Genomic DNA, 20,625 nt, shown 5'->3' with positions numbered 1-20,625 from the left:
GACTCCATGAGGCCAGTAATGTAATGGAAAACATGTCCTGAACATGAACTGGTGAACAAATTACTCATGTCATTGCATAACATGAGGTAACCTGTCTGTGAGGAAATTACCAGAGGTGAGGTGAGGAGAAATTTTTATGCAGTGAGTTATGGTGATCTGGAATGCACTGCCCAAAACTGTGGTGGAAGCTTTTTCAATAACTTTCAAGAAGGAATTGGATAATTACTTGAATGGAAAATATTTGCAGAGCTATGGGAAAGGGCAGGAGAGTGGGATTAATCAGATAGCTCTTTCAAAGAGCCAGCACAGCACAAGGGGTTGAACGGCCTCTTTCTGTGTCCTATCATTCAATGATTCAATGACCATACAAACATACGAATTAGGAGTAGGGGTGGACCACATGGCCCATCAAGCCTGCTCCACTATTCAATAAGATCATGGCTGATCTGAATGTAACCTCAACCCCACATTCCTGCCTACATCCCGATAACCTCCCACTCCCTTGTTAATCAAGAATCTCTCTAGGTCTGCCTTAAAAATATTCAAAGACTCTGCTTTTGAGGCAGAGAGTTCCAAAGACTCAACTCTCTGAGAGAAAACATTTTTCCTCATCTCTGTCTTAAATGAGCAACCCCTTATTTTTAAACAGTGACCCCCTAGTTCTAGATTCTCCCACAAGAGGAAACATCCTCTCCACATCCACCCTGTCTAGACCCCTCAGGGTTCAATTAAGTCACCTCTTGCTCTTCTAAATTCCACTGGATACAAGCCTAACCTGCCCAGACTTTCCTTATAAGACAACCCAACCATTCCTGGTATTAGTCTAGTAAACCTTCTCTGAACTATTTATAATGCATTTACATCTATCTTTAATATAAGGAGACCAGTACTGTACGCAATACTCCAGATGTGGTCTCACTAATGCCCCATAGAACTGAAGCAAACCTCCCTACTTTTGTAATCAATTCCCCTCACAATAATGATAACATTCTATTAGCTTTCCTAATTACCTGCTGTACCTGCATACTAACCTTTTGTGATTCATGCACTAGGATGCCAGATCCCTCTAAATCTCAGAGCTCTGCAATCTCCAACCATTTAGATAATAAGCTTCCTTTTTACTCTTCCTGCTAAAATGAACAATTTCAGATTTGCCCACATTATACTGCATTTGCAAGGTCTTTGCCCACTCATTTAATCTATCTATGTCACTTTCTAGCTTCCTTACATCCTCTTCACAATTTATTTTCCTACCCATCTTTACGCCATCAGAAAATTTAGCCACAATTCCTTCAGTCCCTTCATCCGAGTCATTTATAAAAATGTAAACAGTTGAGGCCCCAGCACTGATCCCTGTCGCACACATCACATCCTGCCAACCAGAAAAAAGATCCATTTATGCCATCTCTCTGCTTCCTGTGAGCAAACCAATCTTCTATCCATGCCAATATGTTACCCCCTACACCATGAGCTTTTATTTCCCGCAATAACCTTTGATGTGGCACTTTAATCAAATGCCTCTTGAAATCTAAGTTCAGTACATTCACCAGGAAGAATAAAAAGGAAGCTTATTATCTAAATGGTCGGAGATTGCAGAACTCTGAGATTCAGAGGGATCTGGCATCCTAGTGCATGAATCATAAAAGGTTAGTCTTTATCCACAGCACATGTGACTCCTTCAAAGAAATCCAATAAATTGGTTAAACATGATTCCCCTTTGGCAAAACCATGTTTACTCTGCCTGATTGCCTTGATTTTTTTCTAAGTGCCCTGCTATAACATCTTTAGTAATAGCTTCTAACATTTTCCCTATGACAGATGTTAGGCTAACTGGCCTATAGTTTCCTGCTTTCTGTCTCCATCCCTTTCTGAATGAAGGAGTTATATTTGCTATTTTCCAGTCTAATGGAACATTCCCTGAATCTAGGGAATTTTGGAAAATTAAAACCAGCGCATCAACTAGCCACTTCTTTCAAGACCTTAGGGTGAAGTCCATCAGAACCTGGGGATTTGTCAGCTTGCAGCCCCAACAATTTGCTCAATACCACTTCCCTGTGATTGTAATTCTCCCGAGTTCCTTCCTCCCTCCTGCTTCCTGATTGATAGCTATTTCCAGGATGTTACTTGTGTCCTCTATAGCGAAGACCGAAGCAAAATATCTGCTTAATTCGTCCGCCATCTCCTTACTTTCCTTTTTCAATTTCCCAGAGGCACTCTCTATAGGACCAATGCTCACTTTGTTAACTCTTTTCTTATTTAAACATCTATAGAAACTCTTACTATCCGTCTTTATAATACCAGCTAGCTCTGTCTCTAATTTTTCATCCTGACTAATCTTGTTGTCATTTTTTGCTGTTCTTTATATTCTTTCCAATCTTCTGACCTGCCACCTGTCTTTGCATAATTATATGCTCTTTCTTTAAGTTTGACACTGCCTTTAACATTTTTAGTTAACCACAGATGGCAGGTCCTCCCCTTAGATTTTTTCTTTCTCATTGGAATGTATATATTCCGCGTATTCTGAAATATCCCTTTAAATGTCTGCACTGAACTTCTATTGACATATCCCTTAACATCATTTGCCACTTCACTTTAGCTAACTCTGCTTTCATGCCCTCATAATTGCCCTTATTTAAGTATAAAATACCAGTCCTGGATACACTCGTTTCTCCCTCAAAATGAATGTAAAATTCAATCATTTTATGATCGCTGCTACCTAGGGGTACCTTCACTAGGAAGTTATCAGTTAAGCCTATCTCGTTGCTCAATACCAGGGCCTGAATATTCGGGTCGGCTTGCGGGGGTGGGGCCCACTCGCCAATGCGTAAATGACGCATGATGACATCAGGCATGCATCCCGACGTCACCGTGTGTCATTCAGATTTTCAGTTCGGAGGGCACACACTCGAATCGACTGCACACCAGCCAAACTGTCAAAGGCCTATTAAGGCCATATAAGCATCAATTAAAACACTTGACAGAGCTGCCCTTAAGGTTGGCAGGGGAGCAGGGGAAGAGCTCAGGCGGCCTTGGCATTTATCATGGAACCTTCATCCAGGGGCGGGATGAGGTTTCATGAAGGTATTTAAAGTTTTATTAAATTTTTTAAGAACATTCATAGATATGTCCCAGCTCATGTGACGGAACATGTCTTGATTTTTTATTCTTCTTTACTAAAATTTTCAGGACTTCAACTAATCTCCCTGAGGGGCAGCTCTGTGCATGAAAGAGCGCACTCCCCGACTCAGGCAACACCCCCCCACCCCTCCCCCCCACACTTCTGGGCACACGTCACGCTGGGCGGCACTTAATTGGCCCGCCCACGTGAAATGGCAGTGCCCAGCCAATCTGGGGCACCAATCGGCTGGGTGCCCATCGGCGCCCGCCCCCACACACCCCCCACCGACAGGGAGAAAATTCTCCCCCAGGTCTAGTATAGCCTGCTCTCTGGCTGGCTCCAGAATGTGCTGTTCTAAGAAACTATCCCCAAAACATTCTGTGAACTCTTCATTTACGCTACCTTTGCCCATCTGATTTTTCAAGTCTATATGCAGATTAAAACCCCATGTTTATTGCTGTACCTTTCTGGCAATCTCCCATTATCTATTTTTTTTATACTCTGTCCTACTGTGTAGTTACAATTAGTGGGCCTGTGCACCACTCCCACAAGTGACTTCTTATCTTTATCATTCCTCATCTCAACCCAAACTGCTTCTACTTCCTGGTTTCCTGAACCTAGATCATCCCTCTCCAATGTGCTAACACATCATTAATTAACAGAGCCACCCTCCACCTTTACCTAGCTTCCTGTCCTCCCTAAATGTCATGTACCCTTCAATATTCAGGTCCCAATCTATGTCATCCTGCAGCCATGTCTCTGTAATTTTTATCAAAATGTATTTATTTATTTCTATTTGGGCTATCAGTTCATCTGTTTTGTTTTGAATGCTACGTGCATTTAAATACAGAGCCTTTAGTTTTGTCCTTTTATTATTTTTATAGCATCTAGCCTTATCTGCTGATTTACTCTTAGAATTGCACTTTCTGGCCCTCCCTGTCACAGACTGTTTATCATTTCCCACATTAATACCCGTCTCTCTTGTCTGGTCTCTAATCTTTGGTTTACACATCTTCCCAAATTTGATCCCTTGCCCCTACTTTTCAAATTTAAACCCTCTCTACTTCCTAGTTAGGTGGCTGACGAGGACACTAGCCCCAGAACACTAGCCCCAGAACGCTTCAGGCGTAGACCATCCCAACAGTATAGATCCCGCTTTCCCCAATACCGGTGCCAGTGCCCCACAAACTGCAACCCACTTCTCCCACACCAGTCTTTGAGCCATGCATTCAATTCTCTAATCTTATTTGTTCTGTGCCAATTTGCATGTGGCTCAGATAATAATTCAGAAATTATTACCTTTGAGGTTCTGCTTCTTAATTTGGTTCCAGCTTGTCATACTGACTATGCAGAGCCTCCTTCCTCATCCTGCCTATGTCACTGGTAACCACATGGATCACAACCACTGGATCCTCCCACTCCCACTCCCACTACAAGCTCCTTTCCAGTCTTGAACAGATGCCCTGAACCCTGGCACCAGGCAGGCAATAAAGCCATCAGGACTCTTGCTTTTTGCTACAGAGAACAGTGTCAGTACCCTTTAATATACTGTCCCCTATAACCACTATATTCCTTTTTACTTCCCCCATTTTGACGGCTTCCTGTACCACAGTGCCATGGTCAGTTTGCTCATCCACCCTGCAGCCCCCACTCTCATTCAAACAAGCTGAGAGAACCTCAAACCTATTGGACAATTGCAGAGGTTCTCACTCCTGCATTCCTGTCCTCCTGGTCCCCTTACCTACCTCACTCACAATCACACCCTCCTGTCCCTGGCCACTGACCAAACAGAAGACCCTATCCTAAGTGGTGTGACTGCCTCCTGGTATAAAGCATCCAGGCAACTTTCTCCATCCCTGATGTGTCATAGTGTCTGCAGCTCAGCCTCCAGCTCAATGACGCTGAGCCGAAGTTCCTCAAGCCGCAAACACTTACTGTGGATGTGTTTGCCCTGGATCAGTGTTATCTAAGTGCTCCCATATGCTGCAGCATTGACACATCACCTGTCCTGCCATCCTTAATTTGTTTTAAATAATTACTTAATTATATTAATCACTTATCTAATGTTGTTTTCTGATATACTTGATTAACTTTACCACTAAATTGTATACTATTTAAACCTTAGGGATAGAATAGAACTTATCTAATTACCAGATTCTCACCAGCAGCTAGCTCCTTTCCCTGTAGTACAGCAAGAACCAATTTCTATGGGATGAGAAAGATAGAAATAGGAAACAAACAATTCCTTCTGCAAACTCCCCTCCCACCAAACTCTAAGTCTTCACTCAGTTGGTCAGCTACACTCCATTTGCCAAGGCTGCACTAAAGAACCTTGGATTTATAGTAAACTGAACTGGGGCTACAGTAACCAGATTCAACCAATTAGCTAATTAACTACTCAGCTCCTACAGCTGAGAGTGAGTTTACCCTGTCTAAACTGCAAGAAGGAAAGAACTTTGCTGACTTACACAATACTTTCCAGTTACTGCTAATTACAGACTAGATTAGATTTTAAGAGCAAAATTTATGAACAAAATTAACACTTAAAACTCCCCCTCACCAAACTCCAAAGTCTCATTCAGTTATTCAGCTGCACTCCATTTGAAGGGTAGAAAAATCTACTGTGGAGTTGGGCATTGTAATGCACCAAGAGCTCTCCATTCTCCTAGTTGCCATTGAGCAGGAAAAACTGTGGCTGGACTTGTTCATGATTCAGAGCACCCAAATTTGGTGGGCTGAGATTTGCATGACTGGTCATATCCTAGATGAATGCTTACCCACTGACAGTACCTTGTGCCTGGGCAATGGAGCAGGAACCCAAACTGATCTGAGAGACCTGCAGCACTGGGATTGGTTGCTGACCTTGGAACCTTCTGGCTGCTGCAAATCAGTGTCCAAAACATGCAAGCCCGTCAATTATAAGAAAATAAAGTGTAAACATGGTCATCATGAGATCATACATAAATTCTGTGCTCTAAGCACACTAGAGATTTCAAACTGAGAGAGTGTGGGCTAATAATCCTGCCACTTACTACCTGAGTGCAACTCTGGCAGTCCCCGTTGAAAATGTGCATGACACTCTCAATGTGGAACCTTTGTTGCAAGCGGGAGGGATCAGAGAATAGGCCACAGAGGTCAGTGCACTTACTTCTGGGACAGAATTTTACAGCAGCGGGATTTTACATTCGCACTGAAGTCAATGAGGTTTAGAATGTCTCGCCGCATTTTACAGCCCAGTCTCCGCTGAAACGGGGGCTGTAAAATTCTGCCCCTGATTTCCCAAGGTCTATCATAATATCCAGAAAATTGGGAGTGTTGTTGGTCAGGAATGTTCACATCTGTGTGCAATTCTACATATCATGCTCTTGTCAATGAAGATCTGTACTGGGAACCAGCTTTACAACATTTACATTTGAATCTCAAAGAAGTGTCTCTAACACATACCTATAGGCGTGTCCTCAGGAATGCTCAACATAGCCATGTTTCCATTGGTGCTGTCTGGCGCATTGTCATAGAAGTAAGGAGCGTAGTCTGCTTGAACTGAGGGGAAATTTAATTCCATGTTAACCATTTGCTTGCCCAAGACTTTTAAATCATCAAACAAGATGTAAATGTTAGGGACTCTGGAGGTCACTTAACACAATCTTCTCATTCAAAATGATGATTCTAAATTATTTACAAATACTGTACCAAGATCTAAAGGCTACTGATTTCATTCAAAAGCAACAAGTCCAACAAGCAACAAAAGCAATCACATCTCTCTAGACTGACATTTTTACAAAATGGAAGGATTTAGCATGATCTGGACATGTGGACACTAACCGGGAATTTGTTTTAAAAGGTCATAAGTTCACCTTGGAACTGTAAACAAGTAGGCCTCTTCCAAAAAATGACCTGACCTTTATGGTACTTGAGAAGAGTTGTTTGTTTGTGTTGAACTGCAAAGCACTTTAATTAATGAAAAGTTGGGAAACAAAAAGTCAATTTCATGGCAGAGGAAAAAAACTTAAGTTGTGAACCTGTTTGTTTTGAAGGCCGTCTTGTTGGAGAGCAGGCTGAAGAAAGAAGGCTAGCTTGACAGGCTCCTTCTCTCTACCTTGTCTAAAATTGTGTGTGGCTATCAACCTGTAGCCAGAGAATCCTCATCTGATTGTAACCAGTCTGCATTTGGACCTGCAAAGCTGAGACAAGTGGTGAGAACATCCAGGCGTCCACCAGGACCAGTGGCCTGTCTTCACATGAGAGAAATCCAGGTCAACAGCGTCGAGACCCTATGGACTTTATCCTTTATTTCATAATGCCCATCCTCCAAAAGCTATCTCTGCAGAGGGACTCTATCTGTTTGTCCTTTGTTTGTCTGTGTTTGTGTGTGTGCTGGGGGAATTCTTTAGGAAGAGATAGATAGTTATACTTCCTGTTTACAGTTGTGTGTTAACCAGTACTTGCAACTTGTTAAAAGAAGTTTTTTAAATAAATTAATCATTCTGGGTTTTTGAAAGAAGCCTGGTCAGAGTCTCTTTTCTTCTGGGTACTAGAGGTATAGGTACACAATTGGCCATTTTGGTGAGAAAATTAAACATTTAAATTAATGGTACAACCTGCAGAGTAGTGGATCTTGATAGTTTGCACACTCCTCCCATCCCAGTCATAACACAAGGACAATATGGCGAAAATGTCTATATATAGAAGCAGTAGCTAATGGAGTCAGTGTAATCACAATTAAACTCATTAATTGTGCTGAATTTGTTATTTTAAATAATTTTTCTTCTAAGTTCTTAGAAATTTATAGCCAAGTATTTACTGACTGAAATGGTGAATGGAGACATAGTAAGGAAACAAAACAAATTGGTGAGATGTCACAAACATGCCCAATGGTCAGGCAACATTAAATATGGTCACAAAGTATCCACTAAAAAGTCACCTACCAGCTTCCAAAGGCTAAACCACATTCAGCGTTAAATGTCAAAATAATTAAGTCAAAGAAATTGATACTATTATTCGAAATGAACATTTGGATGGTGCAGTCCCTAATGTACATGATAATTACACTGAGGATCACAGGGGATTATGCAACTTTGATCATTCTGATTCAGTCTTCATTTTTAATATATATGGATAAAATGTACTTACATAGAGAGATGTATGTCACAGCGAGAAGAATGCATTGGTAGCAAATCTCTACATGCTTCATTATAGCAAAGCAACAGAGTTAATTTTTCTTAAAGTAATATTGATGTTATTCCAGGGGGAGCATTCTGACAGCCCGCAAGCAAAAGCTGGCGCAGGACAGAAGGAGCAGTAGCTAAGATTTTAATCTCATGACTCATTGTTCTGAGCAGACTCGAAGCTGCTTTCTTAGATAAATCCTTCATGCAACTGACAACAGATTTAATTCTGCCATTTATGTGATTGGGAATCCTTGCCCTTTCCAAAATAAGTCCCCCAAAATGTTTGGGGTCACTACAATAACTTCACCCATTTTGGTAAGATTACAGGACATTGCTGGATTTTCATGATCCATCCTAAAAGCAAACAATACAAAATGATGATTAAATGAGCAATAACAGAAACATTTCTTATTATGTGAAGATTAGGTTTCTTGTAATGACACAGTAGTTGGTAAAGGCTGAGTTGTTTAAGTCCCAGATGGAAACTTGAAACAACTGTCATAATCTATATTTTCAATTGGTAAGTTTGAGATGCAGCTCTAAATTCAGGAATAAGACCACTGAGCCTCAAGAGGTTTTTATATATAAAACTAACTTAAACATTTATTAATTTACAACAAATTAAACACATGCACATGTCTACAAATTACTACTATAATAACTTTTAAATAAATCCCCAAATTAATCGCTCCCAGGTAAATATCCACCAAGGCAACAGTAACCCATAGACTTTAAACAGATACCAGGCAAAGCACATTTGACCTTATGAATTCAAAATGCGGTTCCTTGCAAGTTGGTTTCTTTGCAAACACAATTGTAGGCTTACAGGCTGGTTAGATTTTAACTGCCTCTGCCTTACACACACAAACTCCTTTCTGTTTATACCTATCTTTCCTTTGAATGTAAATTTTCCATTGTATCACCAGGCTTTTAACGTTACATCTAACGATAATATCCTTTCATTCCACCAATTTTATTAGTAAGCTGAAAAAAACACACTGCTTGGTGTCTTCTAGCTAGGTACAAGACTTTACTCCCACTCTTGAATGCTTTATTCAACAAATGCAAATTTACACTTTACCTTCTACCCCCCCTTACGTTTAGCTAATTAACATTTCAAATTTACTATACATCAATCTTCATTGAAAAAGAAGCAAAGACTAAAATAAAATTCCACAAAACCTGTGCATGGAACAAAGTGGAAAATTTGAACACAAAAACACAAATATCTAATGGTTTGAAAATTAATCTCCAAATCAGAACAATTTTTCTTGTAAAAATAGTGCATCTATGGTCCGGTAGTGATTTTCACTAGATCCATTTTTGGTACCTAAAACAATGCCTGAACACCTCTTGGCAATTTATAGGGGGTTGGTGACCACCTATCTGCCATATTTTGGTACAATGACAACAAAGAATTTGCATTTATATAGCATCTTTCAGATTCTCAAGATGTCACAAAAGTACTTCACAGCCAAAGAATTTTTTTGAACTATACTCACTGTTGCTTTGCAGGCAAAATGTGATGGCCAACCTGGGCACAACAAGGTGTCAGAAACAGCAGATGAGGAAAATGGCTGGATAATCTGTTGCAGTGATGCTCAACTGAGGGTTAAATGTTGGCCAGGACATCGGGCAAACTCCCCTATGCTTCTTTGAATATTGGAAACTTTTATGCTCACCGGAACAAGCAAGTAAGGACTCAGTTTAACATTTCGTCAGTATGATGGATCAGACATTCAACTGAGATTTAGTTGAAGTCAAGGTGATGAGGCTCTCACTTCTTGATGGTGATACTCTCAAAGATTTTGTTTTAGAAAACTGCATTGCACTCCATAGAATGTCACTCAATTTCTTCCAGCTTATAAATTATTTCCATTGGACTTTCTGAACGGTGTGAGACTATTCTAAAATTATTTTCACATTCCATCAATTAAGAATTGAGAATCCCAGCAGTCAATAAGCCCAATAACACAAAAAAATTTGAATAGAGGAAAGAGAAACCATAATTTATGTCAGAATTACAGCAGGATTAGAACAATCAAATGGCCTGGCCAATCTTGTCAGACAGTGTTTTGCATCCCCAGGAGCAATCCTCAAAACAGTTTCTCACCGGATAAACTAAAATCACATTGGTTTTCAATGTTTCAATCTAGGAAAAGAAACAAGAAATTATCATATTAGTTCCAATCTTAGTTTCGCCTCCGCCTTATGAATTTCCTCCTCTTGTTGAGATGTATATGGTAACTTGTGCATTGATGCTGAAGATGTGGGCAAGCTTCTCAATGGCCAGGATCTTTAGGTCGGCAAGCGGGGTGTGGTGGAGGGGTGGGGGGGGGGGGGCGCTCGCTGATGCATAAAATGACACGGGATGACATTGGGCGGAACTCCCGACATCACCCCGCGTCATTTCAATTTTCAGGTCAGCGGGGGCGCAGCCAAAACAGCTGTGCACCCACCAACCTGTCAACGGCCTATTGAGGCCATTTAATAAGTAATTGACATAATTAATGGACCTGGCTGTCCAACCTTAAGGTTGACGGGCAGGCCAGGAGCCCTGGCGGGCTTCAGAAAAGGCATGAAATCTCATCCACGGGCGGGATGAGGTTTCATAAGGGTTTTAAAAAATTTAATAAAGATTAGAGTTAAAGTGATGGACATGTCCTAACTCATGTGACAGTGTCACATGAGGGGATATGTCAGGGAAATTTTGTTTTTGTTCCTTCACCATTTTTAAATGGGGAGCCAATCTCCCTGAGGCAGCACTTAGCCTCAGGGAGATGAGTGCGCTCTTTCGTGCGCATGAGCACATAGCACTTCCTGGTGGATGTCATGCTGGGTGGGATTTAATTGGCCCACCCACGTAAGATGGCGGCACACCCCCCAATCGGGGGCACTGATCAGAGGCGCACCTGCCTGCACCCGCTCCTGCACCTCCCCCCAAGAAGGAGAGGGATGATGCAGACATTCTAGCTAAAGAGGAGGAGTGTGAACTATTAGATGAAATAAGCATATGAGAGAGGAAGTACTGGAGGGACTGGCATCATTGAAGGTGGATAAATCACCAGGGCCAGATAGATTGAATCCCACGCTCCCACACTGTTGAAGGAAGCCAGGGAGATAATAGTGGAGGCTCTGAGGATTATTTTCCAATCCTCACTAGATACAGGCAAGGTCCCAGAGGATTGGAGGTCTGCAAATGTTGTATCAATATTTAAAAAGGGTGTGAGGGATAGGGCAGAAAATTATAGGCTGGTCAGTCTGACTTCGGTGGTGGGAAAATTATTAGAAACAATTCTGAGAGACAGGATAAAGTATCACTTAGAAAGGCACAGATCAATCAGGGATAGTCAACATGGTTTTGTTCGTGGAAGATCGTGTCTTACTAACTTAATAGAATTTTTTGAGGAAGTAGCAACGAGGATTGATGAGGGTAGCACAGTAGATGTTGTCTACATGGATTTCAGTAAGGCATTTGGCAAGGTCCCACAAGCAGACTGGTCAGGAAAGTGAGATCTCACGAGATACAGGGGAAGCTGGTAGGTTGGATCCAATATTGGCTCAATGACAGGAAACAAAGGGTAATGGTTGATGGATATTCTTGTGAATGGAAAATGGTTTCCAGTGGTGTTCCACAGGGCTCAGTGTTGGGGCCCTTGCTGTTTGTTGTATATATTAATGATTTAGACTTAAATGTGGGAGACATGATTAGGGAATTTGTAAATGACATAAAAATTGGCCATGTAGTTGATAATGAAGAGGATAGTTGTTGACTCAAGAATGATATCAATGGTTTAGTTGAGTGGGTGGAGAAGTGGCAAATGGAATTCAATCCAGAAAAGTGTGAGATAATGCATTCGGGGAGGGCAAACAAAGCAAAGGAATACTCAGTAAACGGGAAGTTATTAAGAGAGGTTGAGGAAGTGAGAGGCCTTGGAGTGCATGTCCACCTGTCCATGAAGGAGGCAGGACAGGTGGATAAGGTGGTCAAGAAAGCATATGGAACGCTCTCCTTTATTGAATGAGGTATTGAATACAAAAGCAGGGATGTAATGATGGAATGGTATAAAACACTGGTTAGGCCACAGCTAGAATTTTGTGTACAGTTCTGGTCATCATATTATAAGAAGGACATAATTGCTCTGGAGAGAGTACAGAGGAGATTTACAAGAATGTTGCCAGGGCCGGAAAATTGCAGCTGCGAGGAGAGGTTGGACAGGCTGGGAACAGAGGAGGCTAAGAGTTGACCTAATTGAGGTGTACAAAAATATGAGGGGCTTGGATAGGGTAGACATTAAAGACTTGTTTTCCCTAGCTGGGGGGTCAATTACCAGGGGGCAGAGGTTTAAGGTGGAAGGATTAGAGGGGACATGAGGAAAAACCTTTCACCCAGAGGGTGGTGGGCGTCTGGAATTCACTGCTTAAGTTGGTGGTTGAGGCTGAAACACTCAATTCATTTAAAAAGATCAGTGGACCTCCATCTGAAGTGCTGTAACCTGCAAGACTACAGACCAATAGTGCTGGAAAGTGGGATTGAAATGAGCCGCTAGTTTCTTTTTTCTCTTTTTGGCTGACGCATAAAGAATGGCCTCTTTCTGCACTGTAACCTTTCTATGATTCTAAATGTTAAATCCTTGCTGGGGTACAGTTCCTAAGGCTAGAACCATTCTTCAATACTTTGCCCAAATCACCATTACTCACTAACAAATCATGACGATGAGGTGTATGATCACAAGGAAGCATAGACAACCACAAGTGACCAATCACTTGAAGCAAAAGTCACTTGATTACAGTCAGTGAGGTGTGGAGGGCACTGATTTTCCAGTGAAAGTTAACAGTTGCCTATGTAAACAGGCACTAGTCAAGTAGAAGCATTTCAGCTTGTAAGTATTTTGCTCCTGGAATCCAAGTGCTTTTTTTTTTTGTTCATTCATGGGATGTGGGCGTCACTGGCTAGGCCAGCATTCACTGCCCACTCCTATTTGCCCTTGAGAAGGAAAACCTGAGGAAGACCTAAAGACCTTTCAATATTTACCCTTTTTAGAAACACGTGTTGCCCTCAGTTGATCCTGTTCAGTCACTCAGCACCAGTTGAACCAGTTTAGATTGCACCTTGGGATGTTATTGGTACTACATAAATGCAAGTTGTTGCTTTTGGGACCTCAGAATTCCACCATTTGCAACTGATACAGAAGTTAAGTGTGACAGGAATGTTGGAAATAGTTGGAAATAATGGATGTACTTCATACATTAATTGCTCAGCATTTTTCACTAAACTGCATCAAGTCTAAGTATGTCACATCTGAATACATCAACACCTTCCCTCAACACCCAACCCACATATCCTCATCTTCTCCAGTGTAATACACTCAGCTAGTGATGACTCACTTGGCTTTTCAAACCCGCATTGCCATTTTAAATCTAAACCTGGATGTTTCTGTCAGGGAACAAGATGACTGAATTTCTCCTGAGAATGAAAACCATCAGAATGTAGCAGTGATGGACCTACTGGCTGTAAATGATGCAGGATGTAAGGAAAGAGGAAACCATTAGGCATCATTGTGAATAATACGGTAGTCAGATCTTGCAGTAAACAGCCCTGCAGGTTGAATATAAAGGAAACTTTGATTTATACCCAACCTTTGTTGATTTTAAATTGTTCTTTCTATAGCGACAAATGCAGAGGCAACAATTGGTTATGACAGTTACTCAAAACCTCCAAGATAACCTCATAGAGTCTAGCTAAAATCTTTAAAATACTCTTAATTAATTATGGTACAATGTGTCTCATTTTAAAATACCAGAAACACTCTCACTAGTAGTTTGACTTGAAATTGGGTTATGATCAATTAACCATGCAAATCCATCACAATTAAAGAGATTTTATTTTTGCTTTGAGTTCTAAAATGATTCATTTGCATAATATGATGTGTCACGTTAAAGAGAAATCAAATGTGCCAATGCTCGATTTTTATTCCACATTATACCAACGTGCTATGCTATCCCTATAAAATTTCAGCATAGAGGGGGCAGAAATCCTGCCACTCAAGAGCTGCAAGCCAATTGGAGGCCAGCAGCGCTCCATTGTCCGCAACACCTCTGGGAATGGTGGCTGCTGTTGGTAATGCACCAAGGGTGAGGCCTAAGATCGCCGAGGGACCCGGGCCACAGGTGAGTGAGGGATGGATGTCGCTGGGAGGGGTTTGGTGGGGGAGAGGGTGCTTGGAAGAAACGGGGGGGCAGGGGGTGGGGGGAGGTAGGCGGGGTGGCTCTCAGCAGGACCCCCTCCCTTCCTGATGCCGGATGCCTCGATTGGGCACTGAATGCTTTTAAATGAAGGACATCCTGTTGGAGACTGCAAGCAAACCCGGTAGGGTTTATGGTACCTAAAAGGGCTTGCTTGTTGGTCTCCCCACAGGGCGTGTCCCTTTCCTGCAGCTGATTGAATATTAGTGGTGGTGGAAATGAGGCCTTAAGTGAGCATTAATTGCATACTTGAGAGCCTCAATTAGTGTCCGGAGCAAAGGCCATCCATGCCCCAGACTTAATCAGGTGGAGTCAGGAAAGTGGTGGGATATCCACCCCTCACCCTCCTGCCCTATCAAATGGCAACTCCCCACCCACTTCTAGTCCCTCGAGTGGGGCATTAAATTCTGCATATCAGGGCAATGGCCTTTCATGAGAGCAGAATTTTAAGGATTGCCAGGCACAATGTAATAATTTGTAAGTGATTCCTGGGACAGTATCAGGATCAATAACGGGCCTCGGTAAGGGGGTTCCAGCCCCCACTGAAACTTTTGTTCTGGCTCTTGATGAGAACAGTATATTTGAATAATGTTTAATTAATCTGGTAACAAATTTGGATTGTGTCCAGAGACTTAATTCAGTTCACCTTTGGATGACATTGGCGATGACGTGAAATTGCGCGCAGGCGAGCGCTTTCAGAAAGCTCCCTGAAGGCAGAGAGAGAGCTGAAGACCCAAAAGCCAGGAAATAAAGTTTTTAAAATCAGGATAAAAGTGTCCAAACATCACAATCAGGCACCTGAACACATAGATTATAAAAATGCTGTCCACAGATTTCTATTATTATTTTATTCTATAACGAAAACCTCATCCCGCCCTTGGGTGAAGTAAGGAGAGCCCTCCCAACCCGGTAGGACGTGTGCAGTTAGCTGCAGACCACCCCAGCAGCTCCAGGGATGTTTCATGAAAAATGTAAAGGCCGCCTGGCCGATTTGCCTGTCTGCCAACCATAAGGTTGGACGGGTTGCGTAAAATGACAGACAATTGCACCATTTGTTGTTTAGCTTAAACCAGCCAATAAGGTAGCAGTTTTTGTTTGAAACCATTTGCTTTTTAAGTTATTTTTATGGCACAGATCAACCAAATCTGCGTATCAGTTAAATCCAGGACCATCCTTTTGCTTCTGCTTGCTCACCAGTATCTTAAAAGCCTTGTTGTTCAAGGCTCACAATTTTAAAATCAAAATCCTTGCAAATAAATTAATAATTTAAATGAAAACTGCACAACTTGTGAATTAATATATTTAAGGTTTGTCTATTAAGTAGCATGTGGGGCATAACTTGCTGGGGATTCGAAATTTGTCTCCTATATTTTTCAGCTAGCATTAACATCGAATGTTCTCAGGTCAGTCATAATAAATGTTATGGAGGCAGAAATTGTGAGGCTTCATTAAGTGCAAGTGTGCCAAAATTTCATCCAATCGCCCATAAAAACTATAAATCTCTGGCCTTGAAAAATGCTATTTTGTGCTCTAAATTTATAGTCACAAAGAATTAGATTTAGACCTCAGCAAAATAATACTGATCACAAGTTTAAATGCCCACGTAAAAATTACAGGACATTATCAGGGCCTACAAGCTGTTGTGCCTTTATTTCCATATAGAAATACCTAAACCATTATAGAAGACTTCTTGTAATAAATGGACCAACTCTGTATGAAGCACAATTACTATTTATAATGACTTCAAAGAGAATTGCAGACTTATGATTTTGGAATGTTAGTTCCTGTTAATCTATTCTTTAAAGTGATTCTCAGCAGTAGGATCTTTCTTACTGATATTTCAAGACCTGGGGTGGAATCGTCCCAGATTTGCACTAAGTGAAGTAGCAGGTGGGTAACACAACTGAGCAGTGCTCAGTGCCAATGCTGCACAGAAGAGGTTGGCCATCCAATGCAGATACAGAATGAATGATCTCATCTATGCAGCCAGGGTATGGCAACCACCTCATCACGCTAAACTCACACACTCAAGCCCTTCACACATTCACTGGCATCTCACTCACTGCCAGCTCAAGGGACGGCACCACCCATTCTCACACACATACCCTTACATGTCCATCTGGCTTCATCTCCTCTGGAGACTGCTTCCTCAGCCCTCACCATCTTGAGGCCACTTGCATGTACCCCCTGACACACCCTGGGATAACCTCCTTCTTCAGTACAGCCCTCATCCTGCAGCCTCTTCCCTTGCCTGGGGCCACTTCTCCCCCTTCCCCAAGCAAGACCTTGCCCTGCAGCCATTGAAAAGCCACCCACATAGGCTGATCTGGTAAGTAGAAACCTATCTGTGAGGCCCCCCTAAAAGTAATGTGGTGCTGTCTGTGAAGCCTGGCACTGATGACTGCGAGTGCTGACCGAAGCAAGGTCGCCAAACAAGCCTTGAAGTCCTGAGCGAAGTGCAGCCCACCAGGCTGACCTCCAAGTGACATCAGATCCACAGAATAGTGGTTGTCTGTCCTCTGAAATGCCGAGGAAGCCAATCAGTTCAAGGGCAATTAGGGATAGGCAACAAACGCTGGTGTTGCCTGTGATACCCACAATCCCATGAAAGTATAAAGAAAACAAACTCCTATCCTTGTGAAATTGATCGAAGATTTTCTGCATAATTCATGACATTACTGTTTTCATCTTAATTGCAATTGAAATCATGATCGCAATTTTAGTTTTAAAAAATTGCTACTTATTACTGTGTCAGTTCTCTGCTTATTGTAATACCTGGCGACAATGTAAACATGGCTGCTACACTCTTGTGTCTGTTCTCAGGCGTAAATAGGTGGTCAGATTTTGGGATTCTTTGATCATTTTCCCATGGAGAGGATTTGGGAAAAAAAATTGTGTTCTTTACGTGAAGCTTGGAAAAATGCAAATGAGCTAGATTTTGAAATTAGCTGCTCAACTTGCAAAATGGCATCTCCCAATTTAAATCATGAATTTTCAATGTTTTTAAATTGGAATTAATTTTCCATTGTTGATCATTGCCATCTAATTCATACAGTTTTTTTTGTACAATGGGACCACTCTGAATTTATTGCAAAAATATTACTGAATTCATTGTTGCCTTGAGTGAACCAAAGATCCCATGTAAAACATTTGGTGAAATTTAATGCTGTCTGATTATTACAGCTCAAACAATTTTAGATGTCATTTTTTCTTTCGCAGAGAGAAATACAGCAGAGGGCAGCCATTTTCCCTAGATAGCTACTGTTTCTATGGAAACCTCCAGCCAGATTGGATTGGAATCAGTTGTTCTAATGATTCATGCAATTATTATTAATGGGAACAAATGGTAGGTGTGTTCTATTGAAGAGAAAGTTAGATGAGTTTAAAAGTGATTTGCGGCTATCCTTGAAAGGAAAATTTGGAAAATCCATTCATTATGGTGATGTCTTGGACAAGAGACACTAATTACTTTTAAAGTCAAACAGATTGCATTCTTGCATTTTCCTATCAATCTTAACAGCACAACTTCACTGGGCAGAATTTTGCCCTTGATGGGAGGGTGGGCCTGACCGACTTGGCAGTGAGTGGCCAGCCAATCGCTGCCACCGAAACAGGCCCTGCCGCCATTTTATGTGGGCGGGCCAATTAAGGCCCACCCAGCGTGTCACTCGACGGGGAGCGCAAAGTGCTGCCTCAGGAAGATCGCTGAAAGGCTGTCAAACATTAAAAATAGAAAAATAAAAAAATCATTAACATGTCCCACTCATGTGAAAATGTCACACGAGATGGGACATGTTAATGAAATACGCAAAAACTTTATTACACTTTTTTAATTCCGATATCAAACCTCATCCCGCCACTGGGTGAGGTTTGTAAAAAAATCCCTTACCCGCCTGCCCATTGGGCCTGTGCGCCAAGCCGAAGTTCACACAGGCCCCTCAAAATCCTGGTCCACTGGTGACTTAAGGGCCTTAACAAGGCCTTTAATTAATGGTGGGCGTGCGTCCCACTGCATAGCGCGCCCGCCGACCTAAACATCGCGATGCCGCATGCTGACATCGGGACACTCGTGCGATATCAGCGTGCGGCATTTTAAGCGCTGATGTGCGGGCCAGATTGACAGACTGACCTACAGCCTAGTTTGTGACTAGGAGGCTACAGGTGGTGGCCCTTGGGGACAGTCTGCAGCATTCAGGAGGGGGCAAGGCTGAAGATTGGAGCTTGAAGAGGGCAGAGGCAATTGGAAGTGGGAATGGCCAAAGTTTGAGACTTCCGGAGGCAGAGAATTTTTTTCTTCTTTAATGGGATGTGAGCGTCGCTGGCAAGACCAGCTTCTGTTGCCCATCCCTAATTGTCATAGAGAAGGTAATGGTGAGCCGCCTTTCTGAACCGCTGCAGTCCATATGTTGTAGGTACCCCTCACGGTACTTTAGGGAAGGAGTCCCAGGATTTTGACCCAGAGACATTGAAGGAATGGTGATATAGTTCCAAGTCAGGATGTTGCATGGTTTGGAGGGGAACTTGCAGGTAGTGGTGTTCCCATGTGCCTGCTGCTCTTGTCCTTCTAAGTGGTAGAGGTCCCGGGTTTGGAAGGTTCTGTCAAAGGAGGCAATTTCAAAGCTTGGAGATGAAGAGGTAATTGAAAGGGAGGGAGGGCTGGAAAAGGGTAAAAGAGGCAACCGGGAAGGAGGGAGGCAGGAGGTTGTTCCATGGGGTTGTGGGGGGTGATGTTCTGTGATTGCAGTAGGAGGGAGACAGAAGCAGAGGGAAGGTAGAAAGTTTCCTTTGGCAATTTGGAAGCGGAATTGAAAGTGAGATTGAAAATGAAAGTGGAGCCGGCAGCTCCCAATTCCTTTTCACTGCTGAGCTTCCCAAGCCCTGGAAGCCCACACAGCAACTATTAAATTTAAATCAAAGTCCCAATTACACTTTGACTCTTGATTTAAAGATGTGTATGAAGTGTCCCACCCTTCCCCAACGGGACACTGACATGCCGCTGGGAAAATGGCGTATATGACGGGTTGGGGGTCACACTCCTCAACTTTTCATTTTAACCCCCAACTTGACCAGACCCTCTCCCCCTTGTCATTGGGTGGGGAAGCTTAACATTGAGGACCATGGGCTGGATTTTCATGGAGTCAGGGAAGCCTCTGTAGAGGGGTGAAAAAGATTTCAAGATTCTTGACCCCACTCTCAGGGTTTATGATTTTCAGCACGGCCGTTTAAGGGTGCAGGCTGGTTTGGGTTGCGAGCCCACACCCTGTACTCCCAGCCTGGCCAGCTCCATTGCAGGGATAGGCATGTCCTAGACTCTGCAATTTTCATGGAACCGGGCCAGATTTTCAAAGAGTCGTCGTTCATGGCACCTCAGAGGTGAACCATAGCCTGAATGAGGGAACATTTTGAAAGGTCAATTCAAAATGTCTTATCCATGCCAAACTATGCCCCCCACCCACCCATCCCCAATGGTCCCACATATCCTTAATGCCAAGCTATGCCCCTCCACCCACAGCCCCATGGTGCCTCATACCCTCCATGCCAAATTAAGCCCCTGCACCCCCCCTCCCATAATGAGGCTTGGTTGAGAGGCCAATATCCATTGGTGTGCTAAGACACCTGAGACCCAGAGAAAACACTGCCTGATTGGTAGTTCTGGTTATCTGATCTCTTCTGTCAACTTCACAATGTTTATTTACTCACCATAAAGAGGTTTCAACCGCTTGCAGTTTCTGGATGAATGACGCTTTTATTTGGCTGCAGTGAAGGCAATTTTTATGAATGAATCACTTCTTTTTTAAAGCTTTTTTTTAAACACATCTCAGTGTCACTCTAGGGTTTATTGGTTCTATACAGAGTGTATAGTGGGTGAACGGGAATATAAGTGCCATAGCTTGTCATGGATTGTATGACAGGCCATGAGGGTTTGTGGAGAGCATGAGGTAGCATGGATGGGGCATGAGGTTGAGGGGTGTGAGGGGTGAGGGCTAGAGACCCTTATCATTTTTATTATAACTGGGATGAAGTGCCAAAGCACCAAGGCGGGCCTTTTAAACAGTCCACCTCCACTCTCAGCAGCCCCTGTGGTTGCTTCTG

The 20,625-nt window shown here is 42.5% G+C and overlaps 1 protein-coding gene across 1 annotated transcript in view; it reads right to left on the bottom strand.

Annotated features, from left to right (window-relative positions):
• cdhr1a (cadherin-related family member 1a) overlaps window positions 1-8,323 on the bottom strand; it is a 53,935-nt gene extending 45,612 nt beyond the window's left edge. Inside the window, exons 1-2 of the mRNA XM_041176441.1 lie at window positions 8,249-8,323; window positions 6,563-6,658 (exon numbers count right to left, since the gene is read on the bottom strand). Coding sequence (XP_041032375.1) covers window positions 6,563-6,658; window positions 8,249-8,309 — 157 coding nt within the window. The 5' untranslated portion in view covers window positions 8,310-8,323. The remainder of the gene's footprint in view (window positions 1-6,562; window positions 6,659-8,248) is intronic.
• Between the last annotated feature and the right edge of the window lie 12,302 nt (window positions 8,324-20,625).

This window comes from Carcharodon carcharias, chromosome 28, assembly GCF_017639515.1.
Source record: "Carcharodon carcharias isolate sCarCar2 chromosome 28, sCarCar2.pri, whole genome shotgun sequence".
In the NCBI taxonomy this organism is placed as follows: Eukaryota; Metazoa; Chordata; class Chondrichthyes; order Lamniformes; family Lamnidae; genus Carcharodon; species Carcharodon carcharias.
This window is presented reverse-complemented; position numbering and strand designations above follow the sequence as displayed.